The sequence below is a fragment of the Neofelis nebulosa genome, chromosome 4 (assembly GCF_028018385.1).
Source record: "Neofelis nebulosa isolate mNeoNeb1 chromosome 4, mNeoNeb1.pri, whole genome shotgun sequence".
In the NCBI taxonomy this organism is placed as follows: Eukaryota; Metazoa; Chordata; class Mammalia; order Carnivora; family Felidae; genus Neofelis; species Neofelis nebulosa.
In genome coordinates, this window is record NC_080785.1 from 5369001 (window position 1) to 5389598 (window position 20598).

Genomic DNA, 20598 nt, shown 5'->3' on the forward strand with positions numbered 1-20598 from the left:
AGAGGCTGTTACTCCTTTTCACTTTGCGATTTCCTTTGAGGTATAATCAGTGTTATTTTCCACTAATGAGAGGTCATGGATTTTTCTTTTCGTAACCTCTGAGAACTCTACAGACTCTAAAAACATTCCCTTGGTTATTAAGCGTTGGCTGAATTAGGGTTACGTTACGGCCGCAGTGATGTAGTTTATCACACCAGTCAGACCTCTAAGATGTCACTACCACATTCTGTGAAAGCCTCCTGTGATGTGATGAGCGAGTATTGTCCTGTCCCCGAATTTTCCCTTTTAACTTCCGTTGTAAATAATTGTGGCGATTTCCAAATTGATGGGATGTTTTCCTTTAGGAACTTTTCTCGGTGAGAGAGAGTTGTAAAACTAGTGGTTTTGTTTGTTTGTTTGTTTGTTTGTTTGTTTGTTTGAAGTGGCTGGTAGAAAGGTTGGAGCCAAACATGTTAAAATAGAGTGTTCCTGAGGATGTGCTGTTGGTTTTGTCACATGTGGTTTTTAGTCTAATACCTACCGCCATGTTACAGTCTTATCCTTACGTTCCTCTTTTTCTTCCTCAGTCATACCTGTTGCTCTGCTTTATATTTACTTATAATTTACCTTTAGTTCTTTCTAGAGTGAGCTACAGTGTAAATGATAAAAATAGTCCTAGGACGCCCAGGCAGCTCAGTCGGTTGAGCGTCCAGCTTTGGCTCAGGTCATGATCTCACAGTTTGCAAGTTCGAGCCCCGCATCAGGCGCTGTGCTGACAGCTCGGAGCCTGGAGCCTGCTTCGGTTTCTGTGTCTCCCTCCCTCCCTCCCTCTTTCTCTCTGTCTCTCTGCCCCTCCCCTGTTTACGCTCTGTCTCTCCTTCAAAAATAAATGTTAAAAAAATTAGTTCTACAATTTATTCATCTACTAAATTTTTACACATTGTACCTGTCATTGTTTATCTCTTAATGCCTCTGTAGTCGTTCCTCTCAAGCACATAGATCAGTCTATCCAGTCATCATACCTGTGCCTTTGTCTTCTCAAGGACAAAAGGCCTGTAAGCCTTCTTCAAGCATCCCCCCAGTCAGCCTGCTCCTTGCAGCCTCCATAAATACAGAAAAAGGAGAAGACTCTTACTCCACTGCAATAGTATTAAGCTTCTTTCTAAACAATTGATTCCATCTGCTTGGTAGCAGGTTATGTTGTCTTAGATCATATGCCTTTAGAGCTCAGAGATGGGGTACGTTATAGGGTACTTAGCAAGAGTTACTTGCACATAGATACTTTATAAGTGCTTTCTAATGGTGCCAGTTTTGTTTTGCTAAGTCGTTATATTGGGTATCATTAATTTTGCATTTGATTTTAATCTAGAGTTTTTCCTTTTTAACCCAACTGTAAATTCAACATGATACTTAATAATAACAATTTACTTCTTCTACTTCTTCTAATTCTTTTTTTTTGTTTGTTTAAAGATTTGGATTTCCAGGAGGTAGTCATGGTACCCTGTCAAGTCAGGAACGCTTCCTTGCACCTCCTCAGCAAATACAGGGGCCTGGAGCTCCTCCACAGCTGAGAAGATCAATGTCTGTAGACATGCCAAGGCCTTTAAATAACTCGCAAATGAATAACCCAGTTGGCCTCCCTCAGCATTTTCCACCACAGAGTCTGCCGGTTCAGCAGCATAACATACTGGGTCAAGCTTTTATTGAACTGAGGCACAGGGCGCCCGATGGAAGGCCACGGCTGCCCTTCACTGCTCCTCCCGGCAGTGTTCTAGAGGCACCTTCTCATCCAAGACATGGAAACTTCATTCCCCGGCCAGACTTTCCAGGCCCTAGACACGCAGAGCCCTTGAGACGACCTTCTCAAGGTCTGCCAACCCAGCTACCTTTGCATCCAAATTTGGAACAAGTGCCACCATCGCAGCAAGACCAAAGCCATCCCGCCCATTCATCTTCTATGGTCATGAGGTCCCTGAGTCATCCCTTAGGTGGTGAATTCCCAGAGGCCTCTTTGTCAACATCTACACCAGCTGAAACAGCATCTGATAATTTACAGATAACCACCCAGTCTTCTGATGGTCTTGAAGAAAAACTCGATACTGATGACCCATCTGTAAAGGAACTAGATGTTAAAGACCTCGAGGGAGTGGAAGTCAAAGACTTGGATGATGAAGATCTCGAAAATTTAAATCTAGACACAGAGGACGGCAAGGGAGATGAATTGGACACTTTAGGTAATTTGGAAACTAATGACCCCAACCTGGATGACCTCTTAAGGTCAGGAGAATTTGATATCATTGCGTACACAGATCCAGAACTTGACCTAGGAGATAAGAAAAGCATGTTTAATGAGGAACTAGACCTTAATGTTCCCATCGATGATAAGATAGATAATCAGTGTGGGTCTGTTGAGCCAAAAATGAAGGAGCAGGAAGACAAGACTGTGGTTCCTTCTGATAAACCTTCTCCGTGGAAAAAATCCACTGGTACCAGTGAGATAAAAACAGAAGTACTGTCTCCGGATTCTAAAGGGGAAGGCAGATGTGAAAGTGAGAAAAGCAATGAGAGTAAAGACAACGTCGGCACCCCCAGCTCACAGGCTTCAGCTCACACAGATGTCAGTGACGGAGAAAAGGCTGTCCCGCAGCCCTGCGACACGGATCTACTGGAGAAGAGACCCCCCCGAGAAGCCACTGGCTCCACCCCAGGTGTCCGCGGCTCCACGCAGCTGCCTGCGGAAGACGTGATAAACTCTTGCGGCATAACCGCATCAACTCCGGTTCTCTCGAGTTTACTTGCTAATGAAAAATCTGATAACTCAGACGTCAGGCCCCTGGGGTCCCCGCCACCCACACTGCCAGCCTCACCATCCGGTCACATGTCAAGTTTGCCGCCTCCTTTAATGACACCGCCCGGGCACATGTTGGATAGTACCATGAATTCTAACGTGCCAGTAGTCTCTAGGGTAAACCATACTTTTCCTCAGGGCGTGCAGGTAAACCCAGGATTCATTCAGGGCCAGTCACCAGTTAATCACGGTTTTGGGACCGGAAAACCTGCAAATCAAACTGTGCCTCTCACGAGCCAGTCTGGACCCCAGCAGCTGATGATCCCTCCCACGTTAGCCCAGCAGAGTAGAGAGAGGCCCCTCCTTCTGGAGGAACAGCCTCTGCTTCTGCAGGACCTTCTGGATCAAGAGAGGCAGGAGCAGCAGCAGCAAAGACAGATGCAAGCTATGATTCGCCAGCGGGCAGAGCCGTTTTTCCCTAACATCGGTAGGAATGCCCTTGGCTTTTGTAGTCATGGCTGTGGGCGTCAGGGTGGCATGCGGTAAGCTTCCGGGATTTCGGTGTTAAAATGACACGTGGACCAGAGCAGCGAGAGTCCTGTGTTTGTTCCTCCTTCCGCTTTAAGATGAAAGCAGTTAAAGAGTGTTAGGTTCCTCCCAGGAATCGAGAGATTCAAAGCTCTGGGTTTCAGACCTCGCTTCTCTTTCTTACGGTACAGTTTAACAGAAGTGGCAGGCATCTTCTTGCTTCCCATGTATTCTGAGTCACTGAAAGATGAATTTCAAGAAATTGCGATAGAAATAGACTTACCACTGTCCTTGGTGTACGACAAGTGCTTGGCAAAGCTTGGTCACATAAAGTTCTTTAACTTATTTCCAATACCTTATGAATTTGAAAACAGCCAAAGCCCGTAAAACATCCGAGTGCGTCCAATAGTAAGAATTTGTAATCGAGGCACACGTGTCAAAGGAACGCTTTGTTCTAAACAGTAAGATTGACGTTCTGTCCTATAGACCTTACCCATCTTGTCCTATTGGGGGGGGGGATCCAGTTTTCATTTACATGCAAAGAAGTCTTCTTTTCAGTAGGTCTGTCCTTATTGCCAAGCTGCACCCTCAAGAAACAGACATGTTTTACTTTTCAAAGTGATAAGCAGTTTGGTGGCATTCTTAGTATTGGAAATAACCGCAGCTTCTTGTTCATGATGCTGCATTACTAAGGAAGCCGTTCTGATTAGCCTGGCAGAAGTTTGGATGAAAAGGAGTTGCATTGCTTTAGATGATTGCCGTCGTCTCCCTTAAATGTGGCAGGCTTCTTGTTCTGATTTTTGCGCGACTCACGTATTGGAGCATTATCCAATTATGGATTGCTGAGATGAGATTAAATTCAGGATAAGGTTATTAGCATTTCGTAATTCCTCACCTGGTACGAAAAGCTGTAATAGTGATTATTATGAGGATTATGAGTCTATAGATGACATGATGTTTGTGATAGTTACTTTATCTCTTAGTGTTACTTGAACCAAGTACTATGAAATAAGTAACTTTGAAATATTTCTTCTTTAGATTTTGATGCAATTACAGACCCTATAATGAAAGCCAAAATGGTGGCCCTAAAAGGCATAAATAAAGTAATGGCACAAAACAATATGGGCATGCCACCCATGGTTATGAACAGGTAGGTGAAGATGTTTCTCATTTCTATTGTGCTTCAAGAAGTACGTGAATTATTACTAGTTCCTAGAAAAAGCATGTAGTAACTAAAAAAACTTACATATCCTGGGAATGAACACTAGATCCTTACATTGGTTGTAAGGTCAGCTGGGTGTGAGCGAGTGTAAAATGCTATACAAATGTAAGGATTTAATTTCCATTAGTTTTACGGCAGACGTAATAAAACATCAGAGGATGGTTGGAAGGTTGACTTAATCAGGAAATCTGGTGGATTTAAGAGTGTGTTCTTTCAAGTACCTGTAGTTAATCTAACTAAAAGCTGCTTCGGACAGAGAGTCTTTCAACCTAAATTGATGAAGATGAGAAGATACACAAGACGATAGAGAGAAAGCTGTTCTGTTGAGAAAAGAAGATAGTTTACTTAAGTCTGTGACTGTTTTGTATTCCATCCAACGAACAATGCAGAGAAAAACGTGGGACATTTCAGAAAAGATCTTGAGTGGTTAAGGCAACGGTGAATTCGTTTCTAAAATAAAACGTCCCCAAACTGAATTTGAGTCAGAAAAAAAATGTCAAGGGGACAGTTGAAAGTTAGTGGTTAGAGAATTAGTCTTTTCACTGCTACCAGAAAAATGGCAATTCTGCATTAAAGAAGACCGTAAGAGTTGTTAGACTCTGGATTTCTGAAATTGGTGTGTTTATGCTCCCCAAGGTGGATTAAATAGCCATTGAGTAGTCTTTCTTAAGTTTTGATTATGGACTACTATCAGAATTATGTGGTAGTTGGTTTTTTTTTTTTTTGTTTTTTTTTTTTTTTAGACGTTTATTTATTTTTGAGACAGAGAGAGAGAGAGCATGAATGGGGGGGGGGGGGGCGGGCAGAGAGAGAGGGAGACACAGAATCAGAAGCAGGCTCCAGGCTCCGAACCGTCATCCCAGAGCCCGACGTGGGGCTCGAACCCACGGACCGCGAGATCGTGACCTGAGCTGAAGTCGGACGCTTAACCGACTGAGCCACCCAGGTGCCCCTGTGGTAGTTTTTTTTAAAAAGCGTAGGTTCATTTACTCACCTGCGGGTTTCCTGAATCAGAATATCTGAGGAGGGTGCTGGTGTGTCTATTTTTAGTGAACACCGTGGCTTACTCTCCTGTGTGTTGCGGTTGAGAACCTGTCAACAGAGTAGGCATGGAGCCTCAGTTTAGCCTAATTACCATGGTGAAGGACTTTTTTAATAAAAAGGATTATGGGTGATTATGGAGTTGAATATAAAATCTGCATGAATTTAAGATCAACATGTTGTTTCAGGTAAATTGGGAATCCTTAAAGGTATAGTTCTTTTTCCATTGTTGAGATACTTTAGATATGGTCACAACACATTGTTGAGGTCAAAGGAGAATAGTAGTTCTAATGATTTTCATTATTGCACAGCATCTGTTACCACAATTTCTCTATTACAGAGGTTTTTAACTTTTTGTTACGACCATTTTTGACATTCCAGTGAAGCCTTTAAATTCTTTCTTGATGTTTTCTATGCAGAATCAAAAACGTAGTATTACAAGGAAATCAATTATATTTGAAATATAGTTACTTAAATTTAAAATTATGGTTTATATGCTTCTTAATGCATTAGTAAATTTAGCAACAGATCTGATAACTACCATAATTTTCAAGTATGTAATGATGAACATAAATGACCAATGAGGTGTGCATAGCAACTTTGATTATGAACATGATGTGAGTTCGGCTGGTGACAAAGTCATGGTAGTGCTAAAAAGTACAGTTTGCTGCCTGTAGCAAAATGGAAGGAAATGCTAAATTTCATTTAGCTCTTAATGTAAAACAGAGACCTCAAGTTTAAAAAAAAAAAAAAAAAAAAAAAAAAAGGAGCCTCAGAATTAGACCAGTGATCTCTCAGCATGGGTCCCTCTCCCAGTGAGAGACACAGTTAGGATTTCGAGTGTTGTTTGCTCTTGTTCTGAGTGCTTTGAAGAGGGGCTGAGGGTAGTCCCTCCGTCAGCCAGAGTGCTGTTGACTGAGGCACACGGACAGTGAGTGATTATTTGGATCCAGAGATCATTCCAGATCAGGACTGTAATGGGGGCAGGGAGGTGACAGATAAATCAAAAACCTGAGTAAAAAACTTAAAAAGCACACATTCTGAATTGCAATGGTACGTAAGTACTGATGTACAATATTTGATATATAATTTGGACATTATGCTGGCTGTATTAAAGCATTTGGTAACTCTCGAGGAAGTGTTTTCATTAAAGCAGTAATGTTTCTGTGAAGTTTTTATAGCTCTAATTAGCATAAGTCACATTTTGCCCAACAGTTTTAGCCTTACAAGACTTGTTCTCGGTCAATGACAAATTTTGATTTGCTTTAAAATTGAGAGACATCTTTTAGTTTGGAATACAAAATAGGCTATGGATTTTTTTTTTATTGCAGAATAATTATGGACCAACAGTATCATATGAGTCTTAGGTGTACAACATAGTGATTTGATATTTATATTATGAGATGGTTACCACGGAAAGCCTAGTTACCATCTGCCCCTGTACAGAGTGTCACAGTGTTACTGACTGTATTCCCTCTGCATTACATTCCACCTCCTCCTTCCTTCCTTATTTTATAACTAGAAGATTGTACCTCTTAATCGCCATCACCTATTGTGTGCATTGTCCCCCTCCGGGCAATGATCGGAACAAGAAATAATTTTCTAAGAATTTATGTCAGAAGTGCCTTCGCTACATTTTTTATCCGGAAGACGTGAATTAATTTTATTTTAAGGCACAGTGAGTGAGGCCTGTGATAGCGAGACCCCAGGAGCAGCCCGGTTGGCAGCTGGCATCTTTCCGCAGCCTCTTGGTGGTTGTGGTAGAGGTTACGTGATCTCCGCGTCTTCCTCTCACCGTGAGTGAAGTGGGAGCAGAAAGCATCCCTACCTCACAACTGCAGGGTGACGATTGAGTGGGGCTTTCGCACGTGTTTCTGACGCCGTTGCGCTTTCTCCCTGGAAGAAAACATGGTTACGCGCTTAAAAGCAGTTTCCAAAACAGATGAGAAGCAAAATGATTTTCTTCCTAAATGCTCATCATGTTGACACTCAGTACTTCGTTTCCACAGGTTCCCCTTTATGGGCCAGTCGGTGACCGGGGCGCAAACCAGCGAAGGCCAGAGTCTCCTCCCGCAGGCGATGGCCCAGGTACTGCCGCTCGCGACCAGTGCCCGTAGCCGCCGCGTTTCCCTGTGTTTCTTACCGAACCTGACTCTCTTAAGTCAGGCCACTTTTAGAAAGTAGTAGAAACCGTAAAACACTGCCAGAATATATTACTGGCTCAGCAGCACTAAAGACGTTTTGTTACTTTTTAAGGCAGAGACCAGTTGAGGTTAAAAAACCGACAGTTTCTGAAAAGGACCTATATAGTTAAGAGTTAGGATGTCATTTGGAGGGAAACCAAATGCGTAGGGTTTGGGGTCTTGCTTTTGTTTACTTTGAACTCCACAAAAAAACCGTTTTCACGTCCTACGTTTTGGAATTCTTCCATGACATTTAAAATGTAAAACTGCTATAAAGTAGAAAATAATGATTATAATCCTTCTACTTAGCTATAGATAGTCATATTCTGTTTATTCCTTGGAATAATGTAGTTTTTTTAAGATACTTTACATTCGTAATAATCAGGTTTAACTGTCATATTTAAATGTTTAGTGTCAAGCAGTGTCCAGAGGAGTAGAGCTGTTCATCACGAAATGAAGTGTTTTCTTCACTGATAGTTTTTCAAGTATCTGCCTAGGGGGGAAAAGAAAGGGAAAAGCTACCTACCTACTATACATGTCTTTTGAAATGTTCTTTTTTGCCGTGACATTTGTACTTTAGATTTACTATGCCGATAATACATTCTCTTCATTATTGAAGAAGAGAGAGGCACCATGTGATACAGTGGAAAAAGCATAGTCTTCATAGCGGAGTTAAAACTCTCAGTTCCGCTGTGAATGTACGGTACATCTTGGGCGAGTTCTTGAACCCCAGTTTTCGGATCGGTCAGATGTTTCACCACCTGCTTTGCAGTATGACACGGATTCATGAAGTTTTCTGGCTGCTGGTAACACTGACAGTTGTGACCTTGTCTGCAGCTCATGTCCAGCACCACTTGTCACAACTGAGTAAATGTTTTTCTCAGAGTTAATCTTATTTGTCAGATTGTTGCCAAGGAATCGTTAGGTTAATAACTATTCAGTCTCCCTGGAAGAAATAAGGCATTTAATTAGAAAATAAGACTAATGTTTTTAACTAGTGTATATTTGTTTTATTATTTGTGCATGTTAGAGACAGTGGTTTTTGTTTGTAAATAACTTTGTGTTATAGAGTGGAATTGAGTAAATCTGAAACCTGAATTTATGTCTTAATTGCAGAAAAAACTGGGTAGATTTCATCAAAAAGTGGAATTTTATGTGGATCTCTAGCTAAATACTAACAATATTTCATGTGCCCTAGTATTATATTTCTGATGAATAATCCCTCAAGCATAATTGTTTTTCAACTAAAATCTAGAAAATAGTTCAGAGATAGTTCTAAATTTTCAGAAATTAGGTTGTCCCCACAAAATTTATTCAATTTTTATAAAGATTGAAGCTTTAGAGATGTCTTAGGAAACTAAAGGGGTTTTCCCCCCCTTCCATTTCTTTTTCTTTCTTTTTCTTTTTCTATATCTTTTTTTTTTTTTTTTAAGTTTTTCCCCCTTTAACTGAAATGTGGAATAAACCTATTTGTAAATTTTACTTATTTTAGGATGGCAGTATAACACATCAGATTTCTAGGCCTAATCCTCCAAATTTTGGTCCAGGCTTTGTCAGTAAGTATAAATCTAATAAGTTATGTGTTCTCTGGGGATTGCTTGTTTGCGCTATTTTTGTGTTTTCTTAAAAAAAAAAAAAAAAAAAAATGGAATTAGTATAGGTGTGTTATTTTAAGTCTAAGTGCCCTCATCTTTAATGAAACATCACTGCCCTATTAGGCATCTTTTCCTGAAGGCATGTATTTCCGTTGCTTTTTTTCTCTGTGCATGAAGAATTATAGCTAGAGATAAGTATTTTAATACAGAAAAACCATCTTCCCCATTCTCTTCAATAATGTTGTTGTTTTTGTATATAGATCGGGCACTTTACAAATCTGTAGAATTAAACCACTTCTCGTTCTCATGACTGTCTCCCTAAGTGACAAGGACACTAAATGGGAACAACAAAGGGAATATGCTTAGAAAAAAGTTGGGTTAGCAGCATGGTGTGAAGGTCAAGGTTGCAAGATGCCGTGGAACCCTTTCTAGTTATCTTCAGGGGTCCCAAGGTGGTTCAGGATAGTATTTAAAGTTCTCCCCAAACTGAACCTTTCTGAAATCTTCAGACTGTTTAGCTAACTTTTTTTTCACCATTATTTTTCATTTTGCTCACCTCTGCTCTCCTGGTTCCAGAAACCAGAAAGGCTTTCCTTGCGGTAGGTCTCATTCTACCAGAAGCAGAACTTCTGAAATCTTGTGAAAAAGCCTGTTCTTGAAAAATGCCCTTCAAATTTAGTAGACTAGATACCAAGTTCGTACGTGTACTGGAACTTCTGGGTTTAGGAACAAACCCAAAGTCTGACCTTTTGAAATTACCCCTGCATTAATCATAATTATAATTTGAATACATATTTGCATTAAAATCAAGTAAACTACTATAACCAACTGGCTTTTTCTGGCTTTATTGTGCCCATTGGCTTTGGTTGGATTCTTATTGTATGACAATATTCTGTTATCATTGATGTAATTTTTCGGCTAATGTCCTTCTTGGAATTGTATTTATTCATTTCTTTGTCTTATAGTGAGTCAAAAAGGTATATTTTGAATCTTAGTACCATAAGATGACTTTTTTTGTGTTTTTGGGATTTGGCATCAGTAACGTAAAGTGCCCTTAAAGAATAAAGAAGGAATACAAAATGAAGAGAGTTAACTATTTGGGGAGATATTTATGACAGTCATAAAAGTAGAAAAGAGTTTATTTGGTTGATAATTATTCTATACCTTTGCTTATTTATAGAAGTATAGACTACAAAATTCATAAAAGTTACCAGTGGTTTTTGACTTACGGATTTCCTTTATAAAACGTAGGCTTCATGTCGGTCCCATCTAAAAGAGGTCAGGCTCCCTTCCCTAAAGTTTAGGGTATTTTTTCACTGTTAAGAAATAGGAAAAACCTTATAAACTTATGAAAATTAGCATGGGAAATGATACCTAATCCATGCTCTGGACCTTAATAATACGTACCTAACTTTGTTTCTTTGGAACATTTAAAAAAATGTCTTTAAAAAAACCCACAAATACTTAAGATTCTGTAAAGTTGAGTTAATGCAGTAAACATATATAACTTGACAGACAGTTTGGTATGTGGGTTAGAGAATTTCGTACTTCAATAGCAAGAAGTATTTCGTTAGATAAAAGTCTTGTGCTTTTTAAAGATTGGAGTTACAGTATTTCTAAGTATGAGATTAACACGTGTCCTAAAACCTGCATTCTTTGGTTTCCTCGAATAAATATTTTTCTAAAGTCTCCTATTTAATAGTTATATTATGGTCTAATACTTAGTATTATGTTTTCATACCACCTATTACACGGTCATGGTGAAACTGCATTTCCTTACAAAATGGATCTGTGTAACTTTCATATTGTTGGATTCTTTAGAAAATTAACACAGACGAATTTTTCATTTTTTCTTTAGATGATTCACAACGTAAACAGTATGAAGAATGGCTTCAGGAGACCCAACAGCTTCTTCAGATGCAGCAGAAATATCTCGAAGAACAAATTGGCGCGCACAGAAAGTCTAAGAAGGCCCTTTCCGCGAAACAACGTACCGCAAAGAAAGCAGGGCGGGAATTTCCAGAAGAGGATGCGGAACAACTCAAGCATGTTACGGAACAGCAGAGCATGGTTCAGAAACAGCTAGAACAGGTAGTTTGAAGCATTCTTGTGGTTCTCTTTCATGGGATGTTTTTCTTGTTTCTTCTCCATATCTTGGTCTTAAAGTACATCGGTATATCTCGTGTAAATGAAAGACTCATTCCTCAGAAACGAAACCGTTTTGCTGTTACCTTCCATTGTAAACCAGATGTTTCTCAAAATGTTCATACTGAAATAACAATTATGCTTAAAAAGAAATAAAAATTTAAAATTTTTATTTAAAATAAAACAGTAGCGTTCAAAATGGGTTAAGAGCCCACTGCTAGTAATTACCCAAGTGAATTAAAAACTTAGGTTTACGTAAAAACCTATATACAAATACTAATAGCAGCTGTGTTAATAGTCACTAAAAACTGAGAACACTCAAGTATCCTGTAGTGATGAACAGTTGGACAAAATGTGGTATGTCCATACACTGGAATATTACACAGCAGTAAAGAAGAACAAACTTGATATAGAAGAACCTGGATGGATCTCAAGAGCCTTGTGCTGAGTGAAAGAAGCTAATCCAGGGAGATTATGTCCAGATTCCATTTACATAACACTCTGGAAATGACAAAATTACAGGATGGACGGCAGTTTAGGGGGTGCCAGGGCTTAAGGGTGGGGGAAGGAGAGTTTGGCGACAAAGGGGAGACATGAGGGCATCTTCTAGGGTGACAGAACTCTTCTGTATCTTGATGGTGGCGATGGCTACAATAATCTCTGCGTGCGATAAAGTTCATAGGATTGTACACCAGAAAAGTCAGTTTTACTTTTATCAATTTAATTTTTTTTAATAAAATTGAAAAGTAATCCAGATGTTAATAGGAGAAAGAGTAGACTGACTTAATAAAAATCAGAGCGCTGTCAGTGTAGCGAACAGTCCGGTAAACACATTCACATACGTTGTCTTCTTTAACCTTGTCTACAACTTTTTGAGGAAGCTAGTATTGTCACCGTTTTACACGGGAAAAGTCTGGTGAGTCGTCACAGAGGTAGGTGACATGTTGGCTCCTAGCTGATTATTGGGTTAGGGATTTGGGGCCCAGATGTCTTGTCTCCAAGCTTTAGCTACCACAAGAATGTGCCAACAGCATGGTGATTGTAACATAATCCGTATTGTTTAAAATTAGGACAGTTCTAGAGCGGGAGGGGGGTTCTCTCAAAACTTACTCTGTGGGTCCGTGTTTATTGCAAGTGAAATTCTTACAACGATAGGTGTTTCTTACAAAGTATTTTTAGCACTTTCATTGCCTTCTGGTGTCTTCCTATAAATTCCTTATGATGAGGGCCTAGCTTTTGCATATCCATGGCCAAATCCTATTGAGAAGCTAATACTGTACTTGGGAAATGAGACCCGTCATCTGTTACTATAGAGTTGCCAGCAGTCCAGTGTAATCTCGTTAAGATCAGCGATTGAGGATAATGTGTTGAAGAGTATTTTAAAATGTCATGGGAAAGGCACAGATGACCTCCTTTCTGTATTCCAGCTAATGCCCTAGGTACGTTCCATGTACTGCTGCCCCCCCAGGCCTGTGGTACTTCCCCAGTTCTAGCCAGTCGTTGGTCAGGAGAGAAGAAAATGATAGCTCTACGGGCCCTGGAGACCCACCAAAACCCTTATGTGCAGAGAACGTGCTAGTCTGTCTGGGAAACCGAAGACAATAAGTTGAAAACATTTAGAACCACTGGGCTCGGTGTACTAGTGGAATATGCATCTAAAATTGGGTGGTTCCAGAGGACACGTGTAGCCCCTGGCATCACTGCCTGCCCTTCCTGAGCAAGGTGCACCTCGGGGCCTGGGTTACATCTTTAACTGAAAAAGGTCTGTAGCATCTGGCCCATCAGGGCACAGGGGTCTTGGAATCAGTTCACTGACACAAGCCAGTCGTCATATCAGGAGCCTGTTAGGGACCATTCAAAGTATTTCCTCAACGTTTTGGATATTTTTTAGAAATATGTTATTCCTTAAATTCAAAGGGTTTTACCCACCCGGTCTTTTTTAACCTGGAGGGGAGGGTGGGTGTGGTGCACCTGCCGTTATTTCACACATTTCACGGTGTCTTCCCACCTGTGTGATTTGATGCACTTCAAAAATGAAATCTTACTTAAATGGTTACAGCTTCAGTTAAATCTTGGTCATTCCAACCTTGTGGATTAATGTACCTTATAAGACTTGTATCTTACCTTTTGATGTGTGGCTCAGATAGTTTATGACTCTCATAGTAAGAGTTTTAAAATATGTTTTTCCAGAAACATATTTTGAATTTGCTTTGGGGCCATCCTGTCCTATCTGACGAAGTTTCACAGGTGACTTTAGGAAAATCGTGTTGTTAAAAAGATTGGCCGTCCTTGGTGCTGATCAGTCTAATTTTTTGCGATTTTTCCTCTGTAAGATCTAGCTGCCTTATGTATAACCCCCACCGTAATCATCAGCCAGCGCTTTGGTTTGATGCCTGTGGAAAAAACGAGTAAGCCTCGCTTTATCATTCCAGATCCGCAAACAGCAGAAGGAGCATGCCGAGTTGATAGAAGACTATCGGATCAAGCAGCAGCAGCAGCAGTGCGCCATGGCGCCGCCTCCCGTGATGCCAGGGGTCCCGCCCCAGCCACCCCTGGTTCCGGGTGCCCCCCCAGCTGCCATGAGCCAGCCCAGCTTCCCCATGGTGCCTCAGCAGCTGCAGCACCAGCAGCACGCGGCGATTTCTGGTCACACCAGCCCTGCGAGAATGCCCAGTTTGCCGGCGTGGCAGCCTGCCAGTGCTCCTGCCCACCTCCCCCTCAATCCTGCCAGGATCCAGCCTCCGGTTGCCCAGTTACCAATAAGAACTTGCACGCCGGCGCCAGGGACGGTGTCCGGTGCAAATCCCCAGAGTGGACCGCCCCCACGGGTGGAATTTGACGACAACAACCCCTTCAGTGAGAGCTTCCAGGAACGAGAGCGGAGAGAACGCTTACGAGAACAGCAGGAAAGACAGCGAATCCAGCTCATGCAAGAGGTAGACAGGCAACGGGCTCTGCAGCAGGGGCTGGGGGTGCCGCCGCATGGCCCCATGCGGTCCCAGCTTCCGTTCTGCAGCTCCGACCTGCCTTGTGACTTTGCCCAGCCCCCACGGCCCCTTCAGCAGTCTCCGCAACACCAACAGCAGGTGGGGCAGAGCATCCAACAGGGATCTCTTAATTCCCCTCCCACCCCAACGTTCATGCAAACCAATGAGCGAAGGCAGATAGGGCCTCCCTCGTTCGTTCCGGACTCGCCGTCAGTTCCTGGCGGAAGCCCCGGCTTCCATTCTGTTAAGCAGGTACACGGAGGTCTTTCTGGGGCCAGCTTCCAGCAGTCCCCAGCGAGGCCTCCTTTTGCACCTGCTTTACCCGCGGCGCCCGCAGTAGCCAGTGGTAGTCTCCCGTGTGGCCAAGACCCTGCCGCAGCCCACGGACAAAGTCACCCGGGGTCGACCCAGTCGCTCATTCAATTGTATTCTGACATAATCCCAGAAGAAAAGGGGAAAAAGAAAAGAACAAGAAAGAAGAAGAAAGACGATGATGTGGAATCCACCAAGGCACCATCCACTCCCCACTCAGATATAACTGCTCCCCCCACCCCGAGTATCTCAGAAACTACCTCCACACCCACCGTGAACACACCCGGCGAGCTTCCTCAGCAAGGAGAACCCGAGTTGGTGGAACCCGTCTGCCCGTCAACTCCCAACACGGCCGCCGGCCAGCTGTGCGCAGAGTTAGAAAGCAGGCTGCCCCAGAGTGAGTTAGCTCAGGGAGCTCCAAACCAACCCGCTTTCGCGGAGTCGGAGGCGGAAAAGCACTCCGTGGAAACCCCTGCCTCCACAGAAGAGGTGACACCGGAGACCACCGAGCCCCAGCAGTGCCCCGGCCAAGACGGGCCTGACCTGGAGGAACGAGCCAGAAATAAGGTCGAGGAGAAAGCCGGGGCTGGTCCTGTCTCCTCAGGGCAGAGCCCTCCCCATCCTGCTGGGGCCCCTGCTGCCAAAGGAGATTCAGGCAACGAGCTTCTGAAGCATCTGCTGAAAAATAAAAAGTCATCTTCCCTTTTGAGTCAAAAACCCGAAGGCAGCTTTTGTTCAGAAGATGCATGTACGAAGGATAACACAGTGGTTGAGAGGCAGAACCCAGTCGAAGGATTGGTAAGTGTGCTCCATGAAAATTCCAGCTTGCGTTTTCCCCTCTCGTTTTAAATCACAGTCACAACACGTTGGTGCCAATCACTATATTAATTCCAACGTGGTTCTGCAACTTTCTTCTCTAAGAGGACAAATTTCAGTTTTGTTGTTTCTACCTCTATGGAGCCCAAGTTTTGACTCACACCCATAACCTATATTAAGTAATAATTTCCTTTTTTTTTTTTTAATCAAAGACCTGTACTAATGCACTTCATATGTAACGTGTCTGATCAGTGCCACATTGAGTTTTGAACTAAAGCAAAAACTGGATGTCAGTGTCTTTACTGCAAATAGGTATGCAGTTTCTGTTAACCTCTTTGAAACACAGAAGATCGCTCCTGCACCCCTGTCAATACCCTTGGGAGCCCTCAGGGGTAACTCAGATTGGGTATCCATTGTGTTGCAGTGTATTAATACTTGATGTCACATGAATGGAATCTTCCACAGAGATATTTTATCTTTATAGTTTCCCACGTATCAAAATTCTGCCCTTTCCAAGCTACAAAACGTTGGGTTTCCGTGTGTGTGTGTGTGTGTGTGTGTGTGTGTGTGTGTGTGTGTGTAGGTTCTTTGTGAATGTACCTTTTGCAGGATTCCATCCCTTGCATTTCAGTGAACTTGCTTGAGCTCTTTCCCAAGTGGGGGCTTCTGGGTCCTAAGAGTTGGTCAGCTTCGAATGCTCTTGCTTCCTTATCTTTCAGAAGCTGCATTGCCATTACTGGTGTATTCATAAAGCTTTCCCTACAGTGTTTCTCAGTTGGGATTTTACAGTTTTCATTTTTTAATTGAATGGGGTGAAGTGGTATATTTAGTTTAGATTTTCAATTTTAAGGTTGTTAATGAAGCCATTCTTTTTGCAAGTGTTGGCTTTGTGTTTTCTCTTATCTGACAATTTTGTTGAGATTGAGTGTTGGCCTGATAGATTCAGGTAATTTTTGTAAATGTGACTGGTAATATTTTTCCAGTCCTGTTTGTCCCCAATCAAATATGCCCAGTGTGTAGCCACTTTCTCTGCTGCGTCCTGTGCCCCCTAGGAGCCCTGAGCTACTTGCAGAGTCCCCGAAAGGTCTTGCTGACTTCATGCTTCCCTGTGTGGTCATATGCTCCTGTTTCTGCCTACTTCTCTCTTGTCTTTTTTTATATCTGGTCAGGGTCTACTTTTCTTTTAAAACTGGATACTAGAATCATGTTCTGCAGACCTTTCTCAGTTCAGCCATTCTCAAATATGTGTCAGTGGCCATGTGCTCACACAGTAGTCTCTATACTACCACTTAAATAACTTCTTGGAGGGCATAGGGTGTATCTTGACCACCTTTAGGTTCTCAGTATTTAGCACATAGTAAGTACTTAGTGTATTGAATTGAAGCTAAGTCCTAATACTAATGATTCTATGTTTAAAAACCGTAGAGGATGTTAGGATAGAAAAAGGAATGAGATCAGTCCTGTGTGTATAAATGCTTGGTCTGTGTCACACGGTTTCCTATCCATTTGGGAGGGTGGCAGGCGGTAGAGGTGCCTTATTATCGGGGCTGATGATGCCTTACCGTATCCCAGGTAGGTAGCCTGTGCTGAGCGCTTGCCTGGAGATAACATTTAGTCACATGGCAGGAAAACTTACTATCCCCATCTTACAGACGATGAAATCCATCTCCTTTGTAGTCACACGGAAGGCAAAGTTGTCGTGGCAGTAGTTGGATAGACCCGCTCTCCCTCCGTGCTGTCTGTTCCTTCACACATAAATTGCGGTTGGGAGAAGAGCAGCCTCCTGGTTGCTCTTCAGCCCTGGAGCCTTCCTGGAGAGTGTACGAGGTTGCTCTTCAGCCGGCATGAAGATCACGTGTCATCACTTAGCAGGAGTGTGGTCTAGGGGGGTTCAGTACCGTGGTTTCTGTACCGTGGTTTCGTCACCTGGACACAGGAGGAATAATACTGTTCCCTACTTTGTAGGGTTAGCAGGGGATTAATGGAGATAAAACACACTGTGCTGGTAGTAAAAGGTGCATATCTTTGACCTGCCAATTCCATATTTAAGAACCTGGGATAAGGAAGATAAAATGCTAAAATATGCAAAGATGTAACCACCTGAATAGCTAATGTTCTGTCTCTACTAATAGAGAAAAAAAAAAGAAAGAATTTAAGAGAAAGAAAATAAATTTAAATAATTATTTCTTTTTTTGTTAATTTTTTTCATGTTTAGTTTTGTGAGAGAGAGAGAGAGAGAGAGAGAGAACAGCGGGGGAGGGACAGAAAGAGGGAGGCACAGAATCCAAAGCAGGCCGTAGGCTCTGAACTGTCAGCACAGAGCCCGATGTGGGGCTTGAACTCAAGACGACGAGTTCATGACCTGAGCCGAAGTCAGATGCTCAACCAGCTAAGTCACCCAAGTGCCCCTTAAATAGTATCTATAAAGCTATACCTGAATGAGATTTTTGTGGGGGTTTTTTGCGGACATTAAAATTTATGCTATATAAGAATACTTAGGGGCGCCTGGGTGGCGCAGTCGGTTAAGCGTCCGACTTCAGCCAGGTCCCGATCTCGCGGTCCGTGAGTTCGAGCCCCGCGTCAGGCTCTGGGCTGATGGCTCGGAGCCTGGAGCCTGTTTCCGATTCTGTGTCTCCCTCTCTCTCTGCCCCTCCCCCGTTCATGCTCTGTCTCTCTCTGTCCCAAAAATAAATTAAAAAAAAAAAAAAAAAAAAAAGAATACTTAATGTCATGGGAAACAACATGTCAAGCCACTAAAATAAAAGAATGTGTGTCCATTGTGTTTTTAACACAATGTGTGTAGCCATAGGTAAAAGGTTGAACACAGATATGTTAAAATACTAACTTTTTATCTCAGGCAGACGTTTGGACGATTTTTAATCTTTTGTGCTCTCCTATAATTAGAAGTTTTCTTTGAAATGTAGTAATACCTGCTTCTAAGGGTAATTGTGAGGCTTAGAGATAATGTCTGCAAAGCACTTAAAGTGCGTGACCAATCCACACTTAATAAGCAACTCTGTTATTAATGTCTTAAGAGCCAGTAAGAAATTCTTAGGTCCTTGCTGCTCAGAGTGCAGCCCTGGGGACCAGTAGCATTGCCCTTGTGAGGGATGCAACTTCTTACTCTCCAGCACAGACTTCCCAATCAGAATATGTTTTTAAATAAGATCCCACTTGATTCCTATGCATATGGATATGGAGAGACCCAATTCTAGGCCTGTGGTTCTTGAACCTTGACTATATCAGCATCCCCTAAAGAGCTTGTTGGAACACAGGGTGCTGGACCTCAGTCCCAGAGTTCCTGGTGCAGTGGGTCTGTGGTGGGACCGGGGAATCTGCATCTCTAACCAGCCCCAGCTGGCCCTCCTTTTCCTGCTCTGGGAACTACTCTTTGAGAACCATGGATCTCCCCCTGGGATGGGTAGTCTGAGTCTGCTTAGACCTTTTACCCTCTCTTTTTTGAGCGTAGAGTGATGTTTCCATTTTCAAGTGGTTGAAAATAAAAATCTAAAGAAGAGAACTGTTTCACAACAGGTGACCATTATACGAAATTTAAGTTCAGTTTCCATGAATTTAAAACGTTTTATTGGAACACGGCCATGCTTGTTCATTTCGGAGCGTTCTGTGGCTGCTCTGGAGTGCCCAGGCAGAAAGTTGACTGACGACAGCAGGCACTACATGGACTGCGGAGCCTGAAATGTTTACTGGTTGGCTCTTTGCAGAAAAACGTTGCCACGCATGCTCTAAGCCATTCGGAGTAAATCTGGAAACTAGAATTTTCAAACCCGCGAAGATTCCGTGCAGAATGCGTGAAAAGTCTAGCAACTGTAGTTGCCTATATAGCAAAGTATAGCTATGAAGTTTAGAAATAATGGCCCCTAAAAAAATCCCCACAGTTTTTTAGGTATTTTTAGGTATATAAAAGCCTCTTCAAGAACTGGTTTATTCTCACTTCTTAGCCATTAAGTAAAGACAAAAGAAGAAAAAAGGTTTATTTGCTATCATACAGGTCCTTTTTCACTGGCTGTAAGCATGTGGTAGTCACTAGTCAGTCGCATTAACGATCGGGAGCTGATTTGGATGACCAGCGTTGTTTGTTTTTACTGATCTGAGGCCAGCCGTTCGTCTCAGCCCGGGTGCACGGGCTCTGGAGCTTGTCCGTGGTTTCTGCAGACCTTGTGTTTCCCCCATCCCTAAGGGGAACCCAAAATAAGTCTCAGCCCACCCCGCAGAGGCCAGCACAACCGTGTGGCTAAGAGCGCGCCTTGCCCCAGAGCTGCCAGAGAGCAGGGACGGGGAGCCCCGGGCGGCGCCGGCACCCATGGGGTCCGGCCGAGGAGGGGTGCTGGCTCCGCAAGGGAAAGGAGCCACCCTTAAGCATCCCGCCTTTTCTTCAAGCTTTGCGGCTCGCCAGTGGCCATACTTGAGAATAACGTTTGAAAACGGGGATGGCATCTCAGAAAACAGACCATCTGATGCCACTGCCTTTCCTCAACTTTTAGTGCCCCTGTGAGGAGGAGGGTGTGTCCTAGGGTGGAACCGGGTTGGCGTGAACTGCTCAGTCGAACACGTGAATGTTGTACTTACCTCTTAACCTTTCCAATCACGTCAGCAAACTCTGGGGGCTCAGATGCAAGGTGGTTTTGGATGTGGCAGCAACCCCTTGCCAAAAACGGATGGAGGAAGTGAGACCAAGAAACCGCGAAGCAAACGGACTCAGAGGGTGGGGGAGAAGGCCGCACCGCGCTCGAAGAAAAGGCGGAAGGACGAAGAGGAGAAACGCGCCTTGTCCTCTGCCACCGACACCTTTACGCACCTGAAGCAGGTGAGTCGCTCGTAGCCACTTCTTGGGAAAATGTGAAGAAGTGAGGCATCACATGCGTGTTCAGCCCTGTGAAACTGAAACCTTATCACCGTATTTCCTAATTAAAGTAGTGACAGGGATAAGAGATGTGTCACCAAGGAGTCTAGTAGATTTCCTAGTTGGAAGCAAAAGCGCACG

The 20598-nt window shown here is 42.9% G+C and overlaps 1 protein-coding gene across 18 annotated transcripts in view; it reads left to right on the forward strand.

The window, feature by feature from the left end:
• KMT2C (lysine methyltransferase 2C) overlaps positions 1–20598 on the forward strand; it is a 285986-nt gene that overhangs the window by 244203 nt on the left and 21185 nt on the right. For all 18 annotated transcript variants that reach the window (XM_058723731.1, XM_058723732.1, XM_058723734.1 and 15 more), the window contains 7 exons: positions 1450–3254; positions 4334–4445; positions 7568–7646; positions 9234–9297; positions 11195–11427; positions 13914–15578; positions 20209–20421. In XM_058723731.1, coding sequence (XP_058579714.1) covers positions 1450–3254; positions 4334–4445; positions 7568–7646; positions 9234–9297; positions 11195–11427; positions 13914–15578; positions 20209–20421 — 4171 coding nt within the window. The remainder of the gene's footprint in view (positions 1–1449; positions 3255–4333; positions 4446–7567; positions 7647–9233; positions 9298–11194; positions 11428–13913; positions 15579–20208; positions 20422–20598) is intronic.